Below are 16,498 nucleotides of genomic sequence, written 5' to 3'. Positions count from 1 at the left end.
GGAGGGGGGAGAGAGAAGCACCAGTGATGAGAGAGATCATGGATCGGCTGCCTCCTGCACACCCCGCACTGGGGATCGAGCCCACAACCCAGGCCTGTGCCCTTGGCTGGAATCGAACCTGGGACCCTTCAGTCCGCCGGCCCATGCTCAACCACTGAGCCACACCAGCCAGGGCCATAAGCATTCCTTACATCTCATGATGGTCCGCGGACTCCGGACGGTCACGGAATAACCCGTGCTCCCCCATCTGCGGCAGGCACCGTCCCCGCCCTCATCAGCCTGCTGAAGGGCTCCAAGATAAAGCTGCAGTGCAAGACGGTGGGGCTGCTGAGCAACATCTCCACGCACGCCAGCGTGGTGCGCGCCATCGTGGAGGCGGGGGGCGTCCCGGCGCTCATCGGCCTGCTGGCCTCCGGCGAGCCCGAGCTGCACTCGCGCTGCGCCGTCATCCTGTACGACGTCGCGCGGCTGGAGAACACGGAGGGCATCGCCGCCTACGTGAGTGCGCCGGGGCCTCCCCCGACGGCGGGCCGGCCTGCGGCTCCGCACACCGGGAGCCGCGGGGGCCTGTGGCCGGTCGGGGGGCTCTCCCCATGGTCACCTCCTCCACAAGCAGCATGGCTCACAGGGCAGAGCTGCTTGCCTTCCTGGGTCTTATCTTCTTGAAAACTCTTGCATCATTTCTTTCCTCCATTTAAAATTAGGAAATTCTGCCCTAGTCGGTGACAGAGCATCGGCCTGCGGACTGAAGGGTCCCAGGTTCGTTTCCGGTCAAGGGCATGTGCCTTGGTTGCAGGCACATCCCCAGGAGGGGGTGTGCAAGAGGCAGCTGATCGTTGTTTCTAACTCTCTATCCCTTTCCCTTCCTCTCTGTAAAAAATCACTAAAATACATTAAAAAATATAAAACGTAATTAGGAAATTCTATTCACATTTAAAAACAACAATGTATGTTGCGCAGGTACAGTCGCCAGTCATGAGCGCACCCGCAGTGGCGAAGGTTTCCTAATGGGCTCTGTCTTCAGTTGCCCTCACGCAGCTGCTCTGCCTTTTCGATGTCTCAGTGTGACCGTGACCGTGACCCGGCAGCCTGGGCTCACTTCGGCCGGAGGGCAGCTGTTGATAGGACGGTCGCCTTTCCAGGATGCCCGCTGTTCCCAGCACCGTGCACTGTCCCCAGGGGCCGCACAGGCGGCGGGTGCAGACGTGCGGCTCTCGGTGCGGGCCTCCTCCCGGGAGTGCCTTGTAACCGGCGCTGTCCTCCTCCAGAACGGGATCCCCGCCCTGATCAACCTGCTCAAGCTGGACATCGAGAACGTGCTGGTGAACGTGATGCACTGCATCCGGGTCCTGTGCATCGGCAACGAGAGCAACCAGCGGGCGGTGCGGGACCACGGGGGCATCCAGCACCTCATCATGTTCCTGCACTCCAGCTCGGGTGAGCTGTCCGCGCGTCAGTCGTCTCCAGTGTGTCTGTATTCGTGTCAGAGAGGAAGGGAGAGGGAGAGGGAGAGGGAGAGAAACGCCAGTGGTGAGAGGGAACCATGGACCCGCTGCCACTGGGGATGGAGCCTGCAACCCGGGACTGTGCCCTGACCGGGAATCAAACCCTGGCCTCCTGGGTCAGAGGTCAACACTCAGCCCCTGAGCCCCGCCAGCGGGCCACATACACTGTACACATTTGACTTTACAATAGGTGAAGCTAACCCACTGTATCATATCTATATATATATATATTGATTTTCCACAGAGAGGAAGGGAGAGGGATAGAGAGCTAGAAATGTCGATGAGAGAGAAACGTCGACCAGCTGCCTCCTGCACACCCCCTACTGGGGAGGTGCCCGCAACCAAGGTACATGCCCTTGACCGGAATCGAACCTGGGACCCTTCAGTCCACAGACGGACGCTCTATCCACTGAGCCACACCTTGACCGGAATCAAACCCGGGACCTTTCAGTCCGCAGACCGATGCTCTATCCACTGAGCCACACCGGTGTCGGCGTGCTGTGTCTTTAAGTCTTGCCTTTGAAGAGCCGCAGTTGACTGGCTCTCGAACGCCCCGCAGACCTGCTGAAGGCCGTGGCCTCGGCCACCATCGCGGAGGTGGCCCGCGACAACAAGGACGTGCAGAACGCGGTGGCAGCCGAGGGCGCCATCCCGCCGCTGGTGGCCCTGTTCAAGGGGAAGCAGCTGAACGTGCAGGTGAAGGGCGCCATGGCCGTGGAGTCCCTGGCCAGCTACAACCCATCCATCCAGAGGGCGTTTCTGGAATACTCCCTGAGCAAGTACCTCCTGAAGCTCCTCAAGGTAGGAACGGGGGACCGGCGTCCTTTTTCTTAGCCAGCGCGTTCACTGCTGACTCTGGCTCAGGGCAGAGAACACTGCAACCGATCCTAGAAAGGACGACTTCTAAAACGGGCTATTCCCGCCCCGCGGGCATGGCTCAATGGCTGGACATCGACCTCTGAACCAGGGGGTCACAGTTCGATGTCCGGTCAAGGCACATGACCGGGTTGTAGTCTTGACCCCCGGTGAGGGCATGCAAGAGGCAGCTGATCAATCTCTCTCTCTCTCTCTCTCTTTCTCTCTGGAATCAATAAAAAAAAAAATACATTAAAACAGCTCAGTGATTGAGCGACCTATGAGTCAGGAGGTCACGGTTCGATTCCTGGTCAGGGCACATGCCAGGATTGTGGGGTCCATTCCTAATAGGGAGCGTGCAATGACGCTCATTGATGTTTCTATCTCTCCCTCTCCCTTCCTCTCTGAAATCAGTAAGAATATATATAAAAGCAGGCTCTTCCTGCAGTGTTAATGCACGCTCGCTGCACGAGCTCCTTCTCTTTGAGCAGGCCTTTCAGCTGGACGTGAAGGAGCAGGGGGCCGTGGCTCTGTGGGCCTTGGCGGGACAGACGCTGAAGCAGCAGAAGTACATGGCTGAGCAGATCGGCTACAACTTCATCATCAACATGCTCCTGTCGCCGTCGGCCAAGATGCAGTACGTCGGTGAGTTGTTCTCCAGGTAAAGCTCAGCCCCCGTGGCACTGGGCTCAGACGTGCTGCCTGCTTTCTTACTTTATTTTAAAATATATTCCTATTGATTTTATGTATTTCAGAGAGGAAAGGAGAAGGAGAGAGAGAGAGAAACATCAATGATGAGAGAGAATCATTGATCAGCTGTGTCCTGCAACCCAGGCCTGTGCCCTGACCGGGAATCAAAACCGTGACCACCTGGTTCCTATGTCGATGCTCAACCACCGAGTTACATTGGCTGGGCTACTTTATTTTTAAATGTATTTGTAATGATTTCAGAGAGGAAGGGAGAGGGAGAGAGAGAGAAACATCAGTGCTGAGGGAGTGATTGATCGGCTGCCTCGGCACACGCCCTCCTGGGGATGGAGCCTGCAAACCGGGCCTGTGCTCTGCCCGGGATCGAACCCTGACCTCCGGGTTCATAGGTCAGGGCTCCCCCGCTGAGCCCCGCCGGCCTGGCCGCTGGCCTTCCTTTCCCAGGAGGCGAGGCGGTCATCGCGCTGAGCAAGGACAGCCGGCTGCACCAGAACCAGATCTGCGAGGGCAACGGCATCGCGCCGCTGGTCCGGCTGCTGAGGATCAGCAAGCTCGCCGAGGGCACGCTGCTGAGCGTCATCCGCGCCGTGGGCTCCATGTGCATCGGTGCGTGAGCCCTCCCGGCGTCCGGACCGCCGCTGGAGCCCAGTGCCATTCTCATGTGTAGATGTTGTTCTTTTCATTCTCCGGGACCTCACGAGTGAAAGCCGTGAGACTCCGTTTTTTGCACTCTGGTTAGAAACTTTAACCAGAATAGTTCCTCTAGTCATTTTTATAAGAACAAACTGTAGCATCGCAAGCTTAAGTACCGTGCACATCATAATTCTTCAGTAAATGACAGCTATTATTATTCCTTGATGGTCTAGTCTCGTGGTCGGCAAACTGCGGCTCGGGAGCCACATACGGCTCTTTGGCCCCTTGAGTCTGGCTCTTCCACAAAATGCGATGGCCTGGGCGAGTCTATGTTAAAAAAGTGGCATTAGAAGAAGTTTAAGTTTAAAAGTTTTGGCTCTCAAATTTCAATCGTCGTACTGTTGATATTTGGCTCTGGTGACTAATGAGTTTGCCGACTGCTGGTCGGTATTTCTAATTTTGTTGTTTTGTGACTTAGGACATTGTATCCACTTCTCATAGTAAAATTTCCAGTTCACTTTGCCTTTTACAAACTTCACTCAGGTAAATTGGTGAAGGTATACCATTTCCTTTTGTCATTTACTCATCGTCTTCTTTTATCATACAAGAGGACAGATCCACCTGTGTTTATTTGCTTTTCGATAAGGTCAGATCCTTGCAGGGGACAGACAGCACCCGAGGCTGTGTCCGGGGCCTGAGCCAGGAGCCGCGCGGCCGTGTCCGGGAGGGGGTCCCTTTCCCGGGGGCTCTGGCTGTGCCCCCGCTTTGCTCAGGGCTATGAGCGCGTCTTTGGCCTCGAGAGAATCCGTTTCCTCTCGCCGCGAATGCCTGCTCTTTCAGAAGGGCCGTGAGCTCCCTCTGGTCCCGGGGATGCATCCCACCGCCGCCACCAGCTCTGACCGCGGACCAGCCGCGGACCCGTCAGAAGTCCCGTTTCCCGCAGGCCGGGAGCCGCCCCAGCCCCACGCCAGGCTGAGGGCAGCGCTGGGGCTGTCAGCCGAGCACACGCCATTGCCGTGATGGAAGGACATCTTGTTTTTGGGGTCTTCCAGGTGTGGCCCACACGAGCAACCCCACGAGCCAGCAGTTCGTGGTGGAGGAGAATGCCTTCCCAGTGCTGATGCACTTGCTGCGGAACCACCCGTCCCTGAGCATCAAGGTACTGCCGGGCGGGCAGGGCGCGTCCCGCGGGAAAAACGAACCCCAGCGGGACCTTCTGAGACGGAGTGCTGTCATTTGCGAGGTCACGAGTACGATACAAATAGTAGACTTTTAAACAAAATTCTAGAGGTTTTACGCTCAAAAAGTTGCTACAAAGACAGTAAGGTCTATTGAACGATTTCTTCAAAGTAGCAACTTCTGTGTCCTCCTCATCAAACACGCTTACTCCTCAGGTGTGGGATGAGTCTCAGCGGTTCATCCTGCCCCCTCAGACACTGGTGCTAAAAGCGGGGTGGGGGTCACAGGGATGTGGAGTGTCGGCAGCAAAATGTCTGTAAGTGAATCCTGCCGTTGCTATGCCAACGAAACAATCCCACCTTCTGTTCCTCAAAGTAAACGTTGCCCAGGGCACTCCGGGCTGTTGAGGGTCCCCTCCCCCACTGACTTCCAGCAGACGCCTTTAGTGAAATGACGGTCACATCTGCTCCCGTCCCAATGCTCTGGAAAGCCAGGACAGCGATGGCTGGCTAAGCAGGAAATAGATAACAACCAAAAATACTTTTTTTTTCTTCAAAATTTGGTACGGTTTCTTTTGGAAATGAGAAAATAGAAATGACCAAAGAGAAAATATGTAAGTAAACATCACATCATTTCTCTTAAGGAATGTGTGTGTTATCAGAAGAGATGTATTAAGTGATGCTGCTTTTCAGGCCATGAAAGAGATTATGTTTGTACTAGAGGCCCGATGCATGAAATTTGTGCAAGGGGCTCGGCCCTCCCAGCCCCGGCTTTGTCCAGAAGGTCGTCCGGAAGGAGGTCTGGAAGGACACCCGGAAGGTCGTTCAGCTGTGCTGTCTAATTAGCATGTTACTCTTTTATTATTTTAAGCGGGAGTTGAATTAGGGAAGAGGAGGAAGGAGCACAAACTAGCCATGTTTTTGGCTTGAGTTATAGTAAAAATTACACTGATTTTAAAGTACCAGTACATTTCATAAGACTATGGAAAATGCCACATAAAATACATTTTTATTTTTGAACATGCATTTTCATGGCAAAAGAGTTTTTACATCGGTGGCACCTACCTATCATTCAGTATAGATTTTCAATGAGTTCTTAAAACTTGTTAAAACAGAACACTTCTATACTTTCCCACAAATAAAATTCTATAGTAAACAAAATACTTCTGTAATAGTCATGCTTTTCAAACCTGTAACATTTTTCATAGAAATGCATAGTGTAGTTCCCAAAAGCATAATCACTGCATCTAGCAGTACCCATGGTTCCTTCACAGGATGTTCAAATCAGGACCCCAGAAACAAAGGTCTACCCCTCAGCGCCCCTCCGCAGGCTCCGCCTAACTCACAGCGGCCCACAAAGGCTTACGACGCACAGGCCGGTGTCTGTTAAGCAGTTCAAAACAACTTTAACACAGGCCAGGGGATTTATTCATTTGTAAAATATATTTTCATTGATTTCAGAGAGGAAGGAAGAGGGAGAGAGAGAGAAGCATCAATGATGAGAGAAAATCATGGATGGGCTGCCTCCTGTACACCACCTACTGAGGATTGAGCCCACAACCTGGGCGTGTGCCCTGACCGGGAAGTGAACCATGGCCTGGTTCATACGTCAACGCTCAGCTACTGAGCTGCGCTGGCCGGGCCCATGCCAGGAATTTTTTTTAAAATTTAGATCAAGAAGAGCCAGGACCGGTTCGGCTCAGTGGATAGAGCATCGGCTTGGAGACTGAAGGGTCCCGGGTTCGATTCCGGTCAGGGGCATGTACCTTGGTTGCGGGCATATCCCCAGTAGGGGGTGTGCAAGAGGCAGCTGATCGATGACTCTCATCGATGTTTCTAACTCTCTATCTTTCTCTTCCTTCCTCTCTGTACAAAATCAATAAAATATATTTAAAAAAAAAAAAAGAAAAGAAAAGAAAAGAAAATTTAGGTCAAGAAGGGATACACCTGTGCCCAGCACACACAGGCAGGGTCTTTCCCCAGCTGTTCAAAAACCGTAAGGGGTGTTCCTGCAGAAGTTGTAAGTGCCACTCTCTACATGCCAGGGAAAAAACTTTGTGGGCCGCTGTGAGTTAGGCGGAGCCTGCGGAGAGGCACTGAGGGGTAGACCTTTGTTTCTGGGGTCCTGATTTGAACATCCTGTGAAGGAACCATGGGTACTGCTAGATGCAGTGATTATGCTTTTGGGAACTACACTATGCATTTCCATGGGTTGTACGGTATCTTCCCATTGCTACATCCCTTATCAATGTCTGCACAATAAAAAGTGCCTTTGGTAAACCCTGACTGAGAAGTAACCTCTGGAAACCACGTGTCCAGGTGGAGGTGGCCTTCTCCTTGGCCTGCATTGTCCTGAGGAATAAGCTGCTGCAGAAGGAACTGAAAGAGAGTGAAGGCTTCAAGTACGCGGAAGTCCTCTTTCTCCTGCATGCTCAAGATAAGGTAACCCTGGCAGAATATTAGCAGTGATCACGTCAGATAAGGTAACCCTGACAGAATATTAGGGGTCATTTAGAAGAAGGTTTTGAGACAACGTCCTCAAATGACTACCAACTCTTCTTCCCGGCAGTGTTCAAGCACACTGCTTCAGAAACGAAGACTCTCTGGGAGCGCCTAGTTTGTATTGGTCGAATGATACCATATTTTTCTCAGCACACTTTGTTTTTGAAAAGTAGCAGTGTTATGTGTTGGGTCAAGCCAAAAAGAACAACACCAAATCTCTTCTGTCCTGAAGGCATCAAATCTTTGACCTAATTTTATGGCCCGGCTCACCCGCTGCTTCTGCAGTATTCTACAATGGTGCTTCTCCATCTACTTATGATGAAGGAATAGCTCTTCCCCACTGAGTTAATTAAATGTTAAAAAAAATTACACTTTGAAATAATTTTAGACTTTCCAAAAATTTGCAAATACCGGGCTGAGTGTCCTCGGATGTCCTTCATCCCATTTCCCTGGTGCCAACCAGGAAGCGGACATTGGCACATTCCTGTGCACCGGTCTGCGGGCCTGATTAAATGTTGCCCCTTTTTTCACGAAGCCCCCAGGGTCCCACATCCCATCTCGTCATCGCCCTGTAGTCTCAGTCTCCTGCCGTCTGTGACGCTCAGTCCTGGGGTTTCAGGATTTCACGATCAGGGCATTCCTGATAAGTCCAGGCCAGGTGTTCCATAGACTGTCCCTCAAGTTCTCTGATGTTTTCTTATGATTAAACGGAGGCGACACCTGTTGGCCAGGACACTGTAGAAATGACATGGTTTTCCTCACTCACCTACCCAGGAGGTCCATGGATGCATCTTATGACTGGCAGGTGCACGTGGGATGTGTGGGTAGAGCGGTGTGGATGAAGTTACTGTTTTTCCCTTTGTATTTAAGACTTATCTGGAGGGAGCCATGCGAATATGCTGTTTTGCCTTGTGCTTTTGCTCATCAGCTTTAGCACGCATGGATCAGCAGTGATTATGGTGGCATTTACCAAACGGTGATTTTTTTTTTAATTCCCTCATTCTTCCACTGGTATTTAACTGCAAGAAAGAGCCATGTCTTTTATTTTTTATTTTTTTATGCATTTTATTGATTTTTTACAGAGGAAGGGAGAGGGATAGAGAGTTAGAAACATCAATCAGCTCCTCCTGCATCCCTTCCACTGGGGTTGTGCCTGCAACCAAGGTACATGCCCCCGACCAGAATCGAATCTGGGACCATTCAGTCCACAGGCTGACGCTTTATCCACTGAGCCAAACCGGTTTCGGCAAGAAGTAAATCATTTTTATTTCATTCCCTCTTAGAATACAATACAAAAGAATTTTACAAACAAGCTAATTTTAAGAGATGAGAATCATCCCACAACCCCCTTAACATGTACTAGAGAGCCTGTTGTACAAGGGAAATTTTGATTTATTAACTCCACTTTGAAATGCTGGAAATAAAATACACTAAAACAAAATAGTTGAGGGAAAATAAAATCATGGAGTTTCCTGTTACCATTTAGATATTCAGTTGCATAACCAGTAATCTAGCATTCCCTTTAAAAATTATTTTTTTCTCTTTTCTTCTACATGATACCACAACCTAATTCTCTACTTTTTCTGTCTAATAACATCCTGGAGTAACTATTATCTATTCTCACCAATACATCGATGTCATATTTTACTCATAGAGGTAAGAATGCAATATGTTATAACCGGCAAGCGTGGAACCCTCTGACGGGGATACCATGGGGTGAAGTGGTTAAAAGTAACGCGCGTCTCTCCTGTTTCTAGGACATCCGCTTAAGAGCAGGCTATGCGCTAACCCTTTTCGCCTTCAATGACCTCTTCCAACAATATTTAATATTGGAAAATGGGATAATGACCCTCTCCATCTTTGAACCTTTTCTGGAATCCACCATTGAAACGGAGAAGGCCATGGCAGCATTTCAGGTGTGACATTGGAGGTTTACATGTCCATGAGGGTCGTTTCAGTGAGCACTTGAACATGAAGAAAACGTTTGGATCTGGAAAAATGTTTCCTGGTTTGTAAAATTCACAGTAGTTTTCACACCAACCCCTTTCATATCATCACACACACACACACATTATGAATTCTTCATTTATATGGAACTTTACAAGTTAGAATGGAAGGTTTGCCTTTATACATCATCTGATGTCAGACATCAGATAGTTGGGTGGATAGGCAGGTAGAGGTATTTAGCATCAGCTGTGTATCTATGATAAGGAAATAGGCAGCAAAATGTGGTATTCAACACAAAAGTCCTACTGCAGAACCTTTAGCTGATCACGCTGATGCTTCAACCGTGACATTAGGTGTATCTGGGTTCTTCTGTCTTATTCTCCCTCTTCCTCCTCCCTTCCCCCCTAAGATTTTTAGAAGAAGCATTTTATTTATCTGTCTATCTATCTATTGTTAATCCTCACCCAAGGACATTTTTCCATTGAATCTTTTTAGAGATAGTGGAAAAGAGGGGGGAGAGAGAGAGAGACATCAATGATTGGTTGCCTTCTGCACAAGTCCCAATCGAAGCCAGGGGTCTAGCCTGCAACAAGGTGCATGCCCTTGACCAGATTCAAACCCAGGACCCTTCAGTTTCCAGGCTGATGCTCTACTGCAGACTAGGGCAGGAAGTTTTCCATATGAACCCTACTTCAAGGATAAAAGTTACAAACACTCTGGAAGAATTCTGTGGCCTCCCATGGTCACTAAAATGACCAGATAGGGGAAGGACTCTAACTCCTCCTCCTGCCTCTTGCTTCTCTCCCTTCCCCCCATGGCCCCCACTTTTTTTTTTTAGTCAATCATATCAAATTACTCCTCTTACCTTCCTGAGATCACCAAATCAACGCATCAGTAGAAGCTTAATCAGCGAGGCTGAGTAGAAGATGCTCAGTGATTCTTTGCTTCTTTTTTGTTTGTAGATTATTATATTAGCCAAAGTCATTATAGATGTGGACCACATCACTTTGTACTTGAGAGGAGTGACTATTCTGATTGACAGTCTGTATTCACTTCAGTCCACCACGCTTGTCCTGACAGGTAAGAAGTAACTAGTATCTCACTGTAGCCGCATCGAACTAGTTGCACAAATACGTTTTTGTAGCCTGAGCGAGAGTAAATGAATCACCCGACACTCTGTCACGCAGCCGGAAGCCCGGGTCCACAGGGGGAAATGCCGGTCTAGTCTGCACCCCAAAGAGAAGCATGGACTCTGAACGCGGCCTTTGGATTTAACTGATACTTTTTCAAACCCGTAATCCTTTTCTCCAGAACACAAAATGAGAATTTAACTGCGAGCTACCAACAAGAGAATGTACAGGCTGACTCATAGCAGATTCATGCTGATACACCCGTGCCTGGCTTCCTTTTGATCAAGGGCACGTGTTCTGCCCACAGGGAAAGGTTCCCTACACTGACCTGTAGTATCGCAGGACAAGGTGGCCCCAGAGAGTGCTTGACGCCATGCTAGCCATGTGACCATATCGAGTCCAGATTGAACTCCCCGGGTGGTCAATAAGCAGTCATTGACTTCATATGTCACTCCCAACATGACATGAAACAGAGGCCAAATCACAGCTAGATGGAGGAACTACTGCCCAAAATACATACATACATACATACGTACATACGTACATAAATAAGGTATTTGCTCTTTGGCTGAAATGGGCCACTCGAAGGCAGCCCAGGAGCTGTCCTGGGAAGAAACCCTCGGACTTTCAGATGCCCCCTCTCTCACTAACCTGCTTCCCTTGTACTGTTGGTGACGGAAACCCAGACCGTCATTTTGGGGGAAATTTATCCTAAATAGGCTTTTTCTCAGCACTTCTTCATTAACAGACGTGTCTTAGGGCTCGCGCGTTTTAAATACCGTGTGCAAATAACAAAAGCAGGGTGTGCCGGCAGCACAAAGCCTTTTTCTCATTGAACTTGTAGGGAACTTAATAGCCAGCCTGGCTCACTCCAGAGCTGGGATCCCAGAGGCGTTTACCACCGTAGGGACCGTCCAGCGGCTCTGCTACCACCTGTACTCCGGGAAAGAAGAGGTAAAATCAAAAGCAATGTCAGGCCGGCCGGCGCGGCTCAGTGTGGGCATCGACCTGGGAACCAGGAGGTCACGGTTCAATTCCTGGTCAGGGCACAGGCCCGGGTTGTGGGCTCCATCCCCAGTGGGGGGCAGGCAGGAGGCACCTGATCCTTGATTCACTCTCATCATTGATGCTTCTATCTCTCTCTCCCTCCCTTTCTGATATCAATCCTACCTAATAAAAGACTAATATGCAAATTGATCATACCTCCGCTACACCCACCAGCCACGCCCACCAGCCACAGGCCGACACTCTCTCCACTCAGCCAAACCCATGAGGGCTGTGAGCCCTGGCTGGGTCTGACTCAGTGGATAGAGCAACAGCCTGCGGACTGAAGGGTCCCAGGTTCAGTTGCGGTCCCGGGCGCAGGCCTGGGTTGTGGGCACATCCCCAGTTGGGGGGTGCAGGAGGCAGCCTGTCCAATCTCCGTTCTCCCTCCTGCAGGTGCGCACCGCTTGCTCCTGTGCGCTGGGCTACCTCACCTACAACGCCAACGCCTTCCGCATCCTGCTCAAGGAATGCCGGAACAAGCCCAATCAGTTCCTGCGGATGATAAACAGCATCAGCAAGGACGCCAGCATTAACCCGGAGTTTCTGAAGGAATTCAGAAGGCAGCAGAAAGTGGGGCTCCCGTCCTTAAGGTACGGTGGGCGCAGGGGAAGGGCAGGGGGGAAGCTACTGATGGAGGAGCTTTCCCGGGAGGGCAAGGAGGGTCAGAGCAGGGAACTGTCCTCGCCTCGAACCTGGGCCTCTCTCCCCGGGGGACAAGTTCTCTGTCCGTGTCCATCCCAGCGCCTCTCACTTCGCACTCGGCAGCAGGGGGCGCCGGCGAGAATGCGGCCAGATCTTGGGGATCCGGGCTGGCCAGGGTTATTCAGGAAAGTTTTGGGGAGCCTGGTTGCCTCTAGGGCAGATCCAGGAAGCCATTTTGGGGTGGGCAGGGGTACCATTGAGTGTTCTGAGGACCACCACCAGGGATTTGGCAGCCGATGGGACTTTGGGAATGATCCAAAGCGAGGTCACATCAGACCCGGGAAGTGAGCTCTGACCGGGAGTCAAATCAGGGCCTCTCCATGCTCCGGCCCGGCTAAATGGTCTCATTTTAATTCACAAAACGACCTGACCTGCGTTCTCCCAGCTCATCTCCTAGCGCGGCTCCGGATCCCTTCACTCTCAGCGCACCAGACTGGGCAGGGCCCCCACCCGCCGTGACCTCTCACCCTCCCGCCCCTCTGCCCGGGGCACGCCCCCCTCATCCCTCTGAAGACCCGCCTTCTCCAGAGCCAGCAGAGGTAGTTCTCCTTCCGGGAAGCTTTCCTTGATCCCTGCAGGCGGGTCCGGGGTCTCCAGTGTTTGGAGTGAGTCCGTGAATGTCAAACACCGGAGTCAGACAACCACCAGGCGTGGAACATGCCCCGTGCGTGTACAACCTCTTTGATAACAACGTTTTCCCTTCCAGCCTGGAGAAGAACGGAGGGCCCTGCGTAAACACCATCTTCAGAAAAGGTAACTGATCTTTTTTCCCTCCCAGCCCCTCCCGGCCCCGACTCTGACCCTGCGTTCCACTGATGGCTTCCCATGTGGGCGCCGGGAACGCTGTACGCCTGACCTATCTCCCATGGATAAGCCAGGGTTACACTTTTCTTTTAATATATTTTCATTGATTTCAGAGAGAAAAGGAGAGGGAGAGGGAGATAGAAACATCCATGATGAGAGAGAATCACTGACTGGCTGCCTCCTGCAGGCCCCACACTGGGGATCAGCCCCAAACCCCCCCCACCCACCCCCCGTATGTGCCCTGACCGGGAATCGAACCCTGATGTCCTGGCTCATGTAGGTCAATGCTCAACCCCTGAGCCACATGGCCGGGCTTTCCCGTTAAGGCCTTCCTTCCCCACACCCTGGCAGACACTCCTGTCTCCCTCCGTCCTTCCTCACAAGCCATGCTCAGGGCTGCTCAGGGCTGTGTCGTCACTGACACGACCAGCTCCGCCCCTGCTGTTCTGTGCGTGTGCGCCTGGCCTGTGAGTTCACAGACCACCGTCCTCACTCCGTGCGGTGTCACACACGGGAGCCGACGCCCCTGAGATCCCAGGGCAGCCCTCACACCGAGGAGGGGGAAATGGCTGCTGGCCCCACGCGCGGGCTCAGAGCTGTGTGTGTGCTGGGGGAGGCCCGCTGCGGGCTGCTCAGCACAGCGCCCGGGGGAGGGCACGGCGGACCGCTCAGAGTCAGGGCGCCCCATCACAAACCGAGGGGGAGGAGGGGGGAGCGAGCCAAAGGAGGAGAGCCTCACTGACTCTGCTGGAGGGAAGCGAGGTGTGGACATGTGGGAGGCGATGTGTCTGCCTGGCGTGCGGGCAGGAGTCTGGTGCTGGCACAGCTCCACATCAGCCTCATCCTGCTTCCCTTAGCACCGATGTCCCACAGCTGTGTGCGGCCAGGTCTGCAGGGCTCCTGCAGGCCTGTGGTCACGGGAGAACAGAGAGGGGCCGTGGAGAAGGTGGCGATAAACGTCATCCCGTGGGAAGGCCATTGCGTGGAGAGAACGCCCTTTGCCCTTTCTTTCAGTGTTAAAATGTCCCTTCTTCCACCATGGGCTTCTTATTTAAGACAGTTGGCGTGTGTTCTCTGATGAGTGCCAGCTGGGCACAGTAAAAGTCGGCAACCACATGCCTGGCTGCCCAGAGGCCTGCTGGTGCCATGGAGGCGGGGGTGCCGGCCGCTCCCTCGGTGTGCTGGGCGGGAGGAGCAGCGGGCGCGGGGTGTGCTGGGCGGGAGGAGCAGCGGGCGCGGGGGTGTGCTGGGCGGGAGGAGCAGCGGGCACAGGGGTGTGCTGGGCGGGAGGAGCAGAGGGCGCGGGGCTGTGCTGGGCGGGAGGAGCAGCGGGCAGGGGGTGTGCGGGGCGGGAGGAGCAGAGGCCCAGGGCGGGGGCGGGCGGTGACGGTGCTCTGCTCCCAGGGGACCACCGGAGGAAGCTGAGGCCGAAGATCCAGCCTCGAGACTCGCTGACGCTGCTGCCGCCCGTGACGAACTTCATCGGGCTCCTCACGGCCACCAAGAAGTCCGCCGTGTCCCACAACATCTTCTTCGCGGCCGCCACGTCCGCGGACGTCATCCAGGTGTCCCGGCCGCGGATCGTGCTGCTGAGCGAGCTGGGCAAGCGCTCGCAGAAGGTCACCTTCGAGCCGGCGGAAGGCCAATAAACCGCCTCAGCGCCGTGCCCGCGGGCCTGAGCAGCTTCCGAGAGCGTGTGCTTTTATTTTGTGGTTATATGTGCACTGATGTCAGAGAGGGAGAGGGACAGAGATAGAAACATCTATGCTGAGAATCACGGACCGGCTGCCTCCAGTACGCCCCACGCTGGGCATGGAGCCCGCAACCAGGCCTGTGCCCTTGACCGGAATCAAAGTTGGGACCCTTCAGTCCGCAGGCCGACACTCTATCCACTGAGCACACCAGCCACGGCTAAGTGTTTTATTTTTAATTGTGGTAAAATGCATATAACGAAGTTGTGTCATTTTTTTTTAATGGATGTATGTTTTTTTACAGAGAGGAAGGGAGAGGAATAGAGAGCTAGAAATATCAATGAGAGAGAAACATCCCTCAGCTGCCTCCTGCACACCTACTACTGGGGATGTGCCTGCAACCAAGGTACATGCCCTTGACAGGAATCGAACCTGGGACCCTTCAGTCTGCAGACCGACGCTCCATCCACTGAACCAAACCGGTTTCAGCTGTCATCTTTTTTAACGGGGGGAGGGGAGGGTCCTGATGTGGATACTTAGCAGATCGCCCTCGGTCTGCCTCCTGGGGTTAAACCAGGTCAGATTCCGATCTCAACAGATGAGCAGAAGTTTCTGGAAGGGAAGGCCTGGCTGACACCACCGGGCAGAGCAGCCGGCCGGCGGCCCCGTCGGTGCCTGGGTCACGTGCGGTAAATACCAGTGAAGTGCGAGCTGCCCGGAGGGGACAGGCCGGGTCAGGGCGGCCGCAGGGAGCCTATCGCTCAGGTACCGCCCGGCGGCATCTGGTGATCAATTCTGCAAATGCAGAGGCTTCTCGCACCTGAAACGTGTCCCTTCGACACATTTCATTTAAAAAGAAAAACCTGAGCTCATGACATCAGGACAGCAGCGTGGCGGCCGCGGGACCGTCTCCACCCGGGGTGTCAGGGAGCGGGGTCTTCTGTGCTCGGCACCGGGGGACCCCCAAAGGGCAGTGACTGAGGCGGGACCACACTGAGACCTCTGCCCTCACAGAGCTGACCCTTGCCTCCTGGTATCTCTGGAGCAAGCCGCTGACCGAACGTGGACGCCCAGTCCGCGGGGATGACCTGACGTAAGTCTCTCCTGGGGAAATCTGTGGGTGTGGGAGCGGCCACAGTGTCTGGCAGGTCCGAGCCTCGGGCTGATGAGGGCGCACAGTCCTCTCGTGGCAAAGCCACGTGCAAGCCCCAGCCCGGAGGGCAGAGCCTCCCAGCTCCGTTATAGCCAACAGCTGTGGCTGTGAGCGTGCGCCTGTGCTCTGAACACGAGGCCCCAGGTGTGGGCTTGCTAGAGTCCTAGTGATGCCTGAGTGACGTGGGCTTGATGGGGTTCAGGCGCATGTAGGTGAGGAGGATGGAATCCCATGAGAATGTTTAAACAGGTTGACCGCGCCCTTCCTTTGCCTCGTGGCATCGGCTGTAAAATAAAGACGCGGCTTGTAGGCCGTGGCGCTGTCGCTAGCTCTCTGACAGCGAGGACAGCGCCCACCCTGAGCCGGCTGCCATTCTCTGGTCTGTCTTTTCTGAGCCTTTCAGCCGCCCCCACTCAGGGTCACCCAGGCCGTGCTGGTGCGGCACAGAAATCTCCCAGGACACGCACAATGGACAGCGATGTCCTTACGTTAAAGTCGCTCTAACCCAGGCAGGGAAAGGGACAGACTGTTCTGACATCTGCAGTTCCAAGTTCCAGATCCAAGGAAATCGTCCCCAAACAAAACCAGACCCTTTTCGTCACATACACTTCCATCAATTGAATGAAATGTCTCAAATAAGCGA

The 16,498-nt window shown here is 53.1% G+C and overlaps 1 protein-coding gene across 1 annotated transcript in view; it reads left to right on the top strand.

Moving 5' to 3' along the window:
• The window catches only part of ANKAR (ankyrin and armadillo repeat containing), a 33,946-nt gene extending 19,028 nt beyond the window's left edge, over positions 1 to 14,918 (top strand). The window contains exons 10-22 of the mRNA XM_045576243.1: positions 257 to 498; positions 1,269 to 1,437; positions 2,065 to 2,306; positions 2,852 to 3,005; positions 3,513 to 3,674; positions 4,754 to 4,860; positions 7,199 to 7,321; positions 9,139 to 9,297; positions 10,291 to 10,408; positions 11,303 to 11,412; positions 11,899 to 12,095; positions 12,914 to 12,960; positions 14,416 to 14,918. Of these exons, the coding sequence (XP_045432199.1) occupies positions 257 to 498; positions 1,269 to 1,437; positions 2,065 to 2,306; positions 2,852 to 3,005; positions 3,513 to 3,674; positions 4,754 to 4,860; positions 7,199 to 7,321; positions 9,139 to 9,297; positions 10,291 to 10,408; positions 11,303 to 11,412; positions 11,899 to 12,095; positions 12,914 to 12,960; positions 14,416 to 14,660 (2,075 nt within the window). The 3' untranslated portion in view covers positions 14,661 to 14,918. The remainder of the gene's footprint in view (positions 1 to 256; positions 499 to 1,268; positions 1,438 to 2,064; positions 2,307 to 2,851; positions 3,006 to 3,512; positions 3,675 to 4,753; positions 4,861 to 7,198; positions 7,322 to 9,138; positions 9,298 to 10,290; positions 10,409 to 11,302; positions 11,413 to 11,898; positions 12,096 to 12,913; positions 12,961 to 14,415) is intronic.
• The last annotated feature ends 1,580 nt before the right edge of the window (positions 14,919 to 16,498 follow it).

Source organism: Pipistrellus kuhlii, unplaced genomic scaffold (genome assembly GCF_014108245.1).
Source record: "Pipistrellus kuhlii isolate mPipKuh1 unplaced genomic scaffold, mPipKuh1.p scaffold_m20_p_79, whole genome shotgun sequence".
NCBI classification, from domain to species: Eukaryota; Metazoa; Chordata; class Mammalia; order Chiroptera; family Vespertilionidae; genus Pipistrellus; species Pipistrellus kuhlii.
Note: the sequence above shows the minus strand (reverse complement) of the source record. Positions and strands in the feature narration are given on the sequence as shown.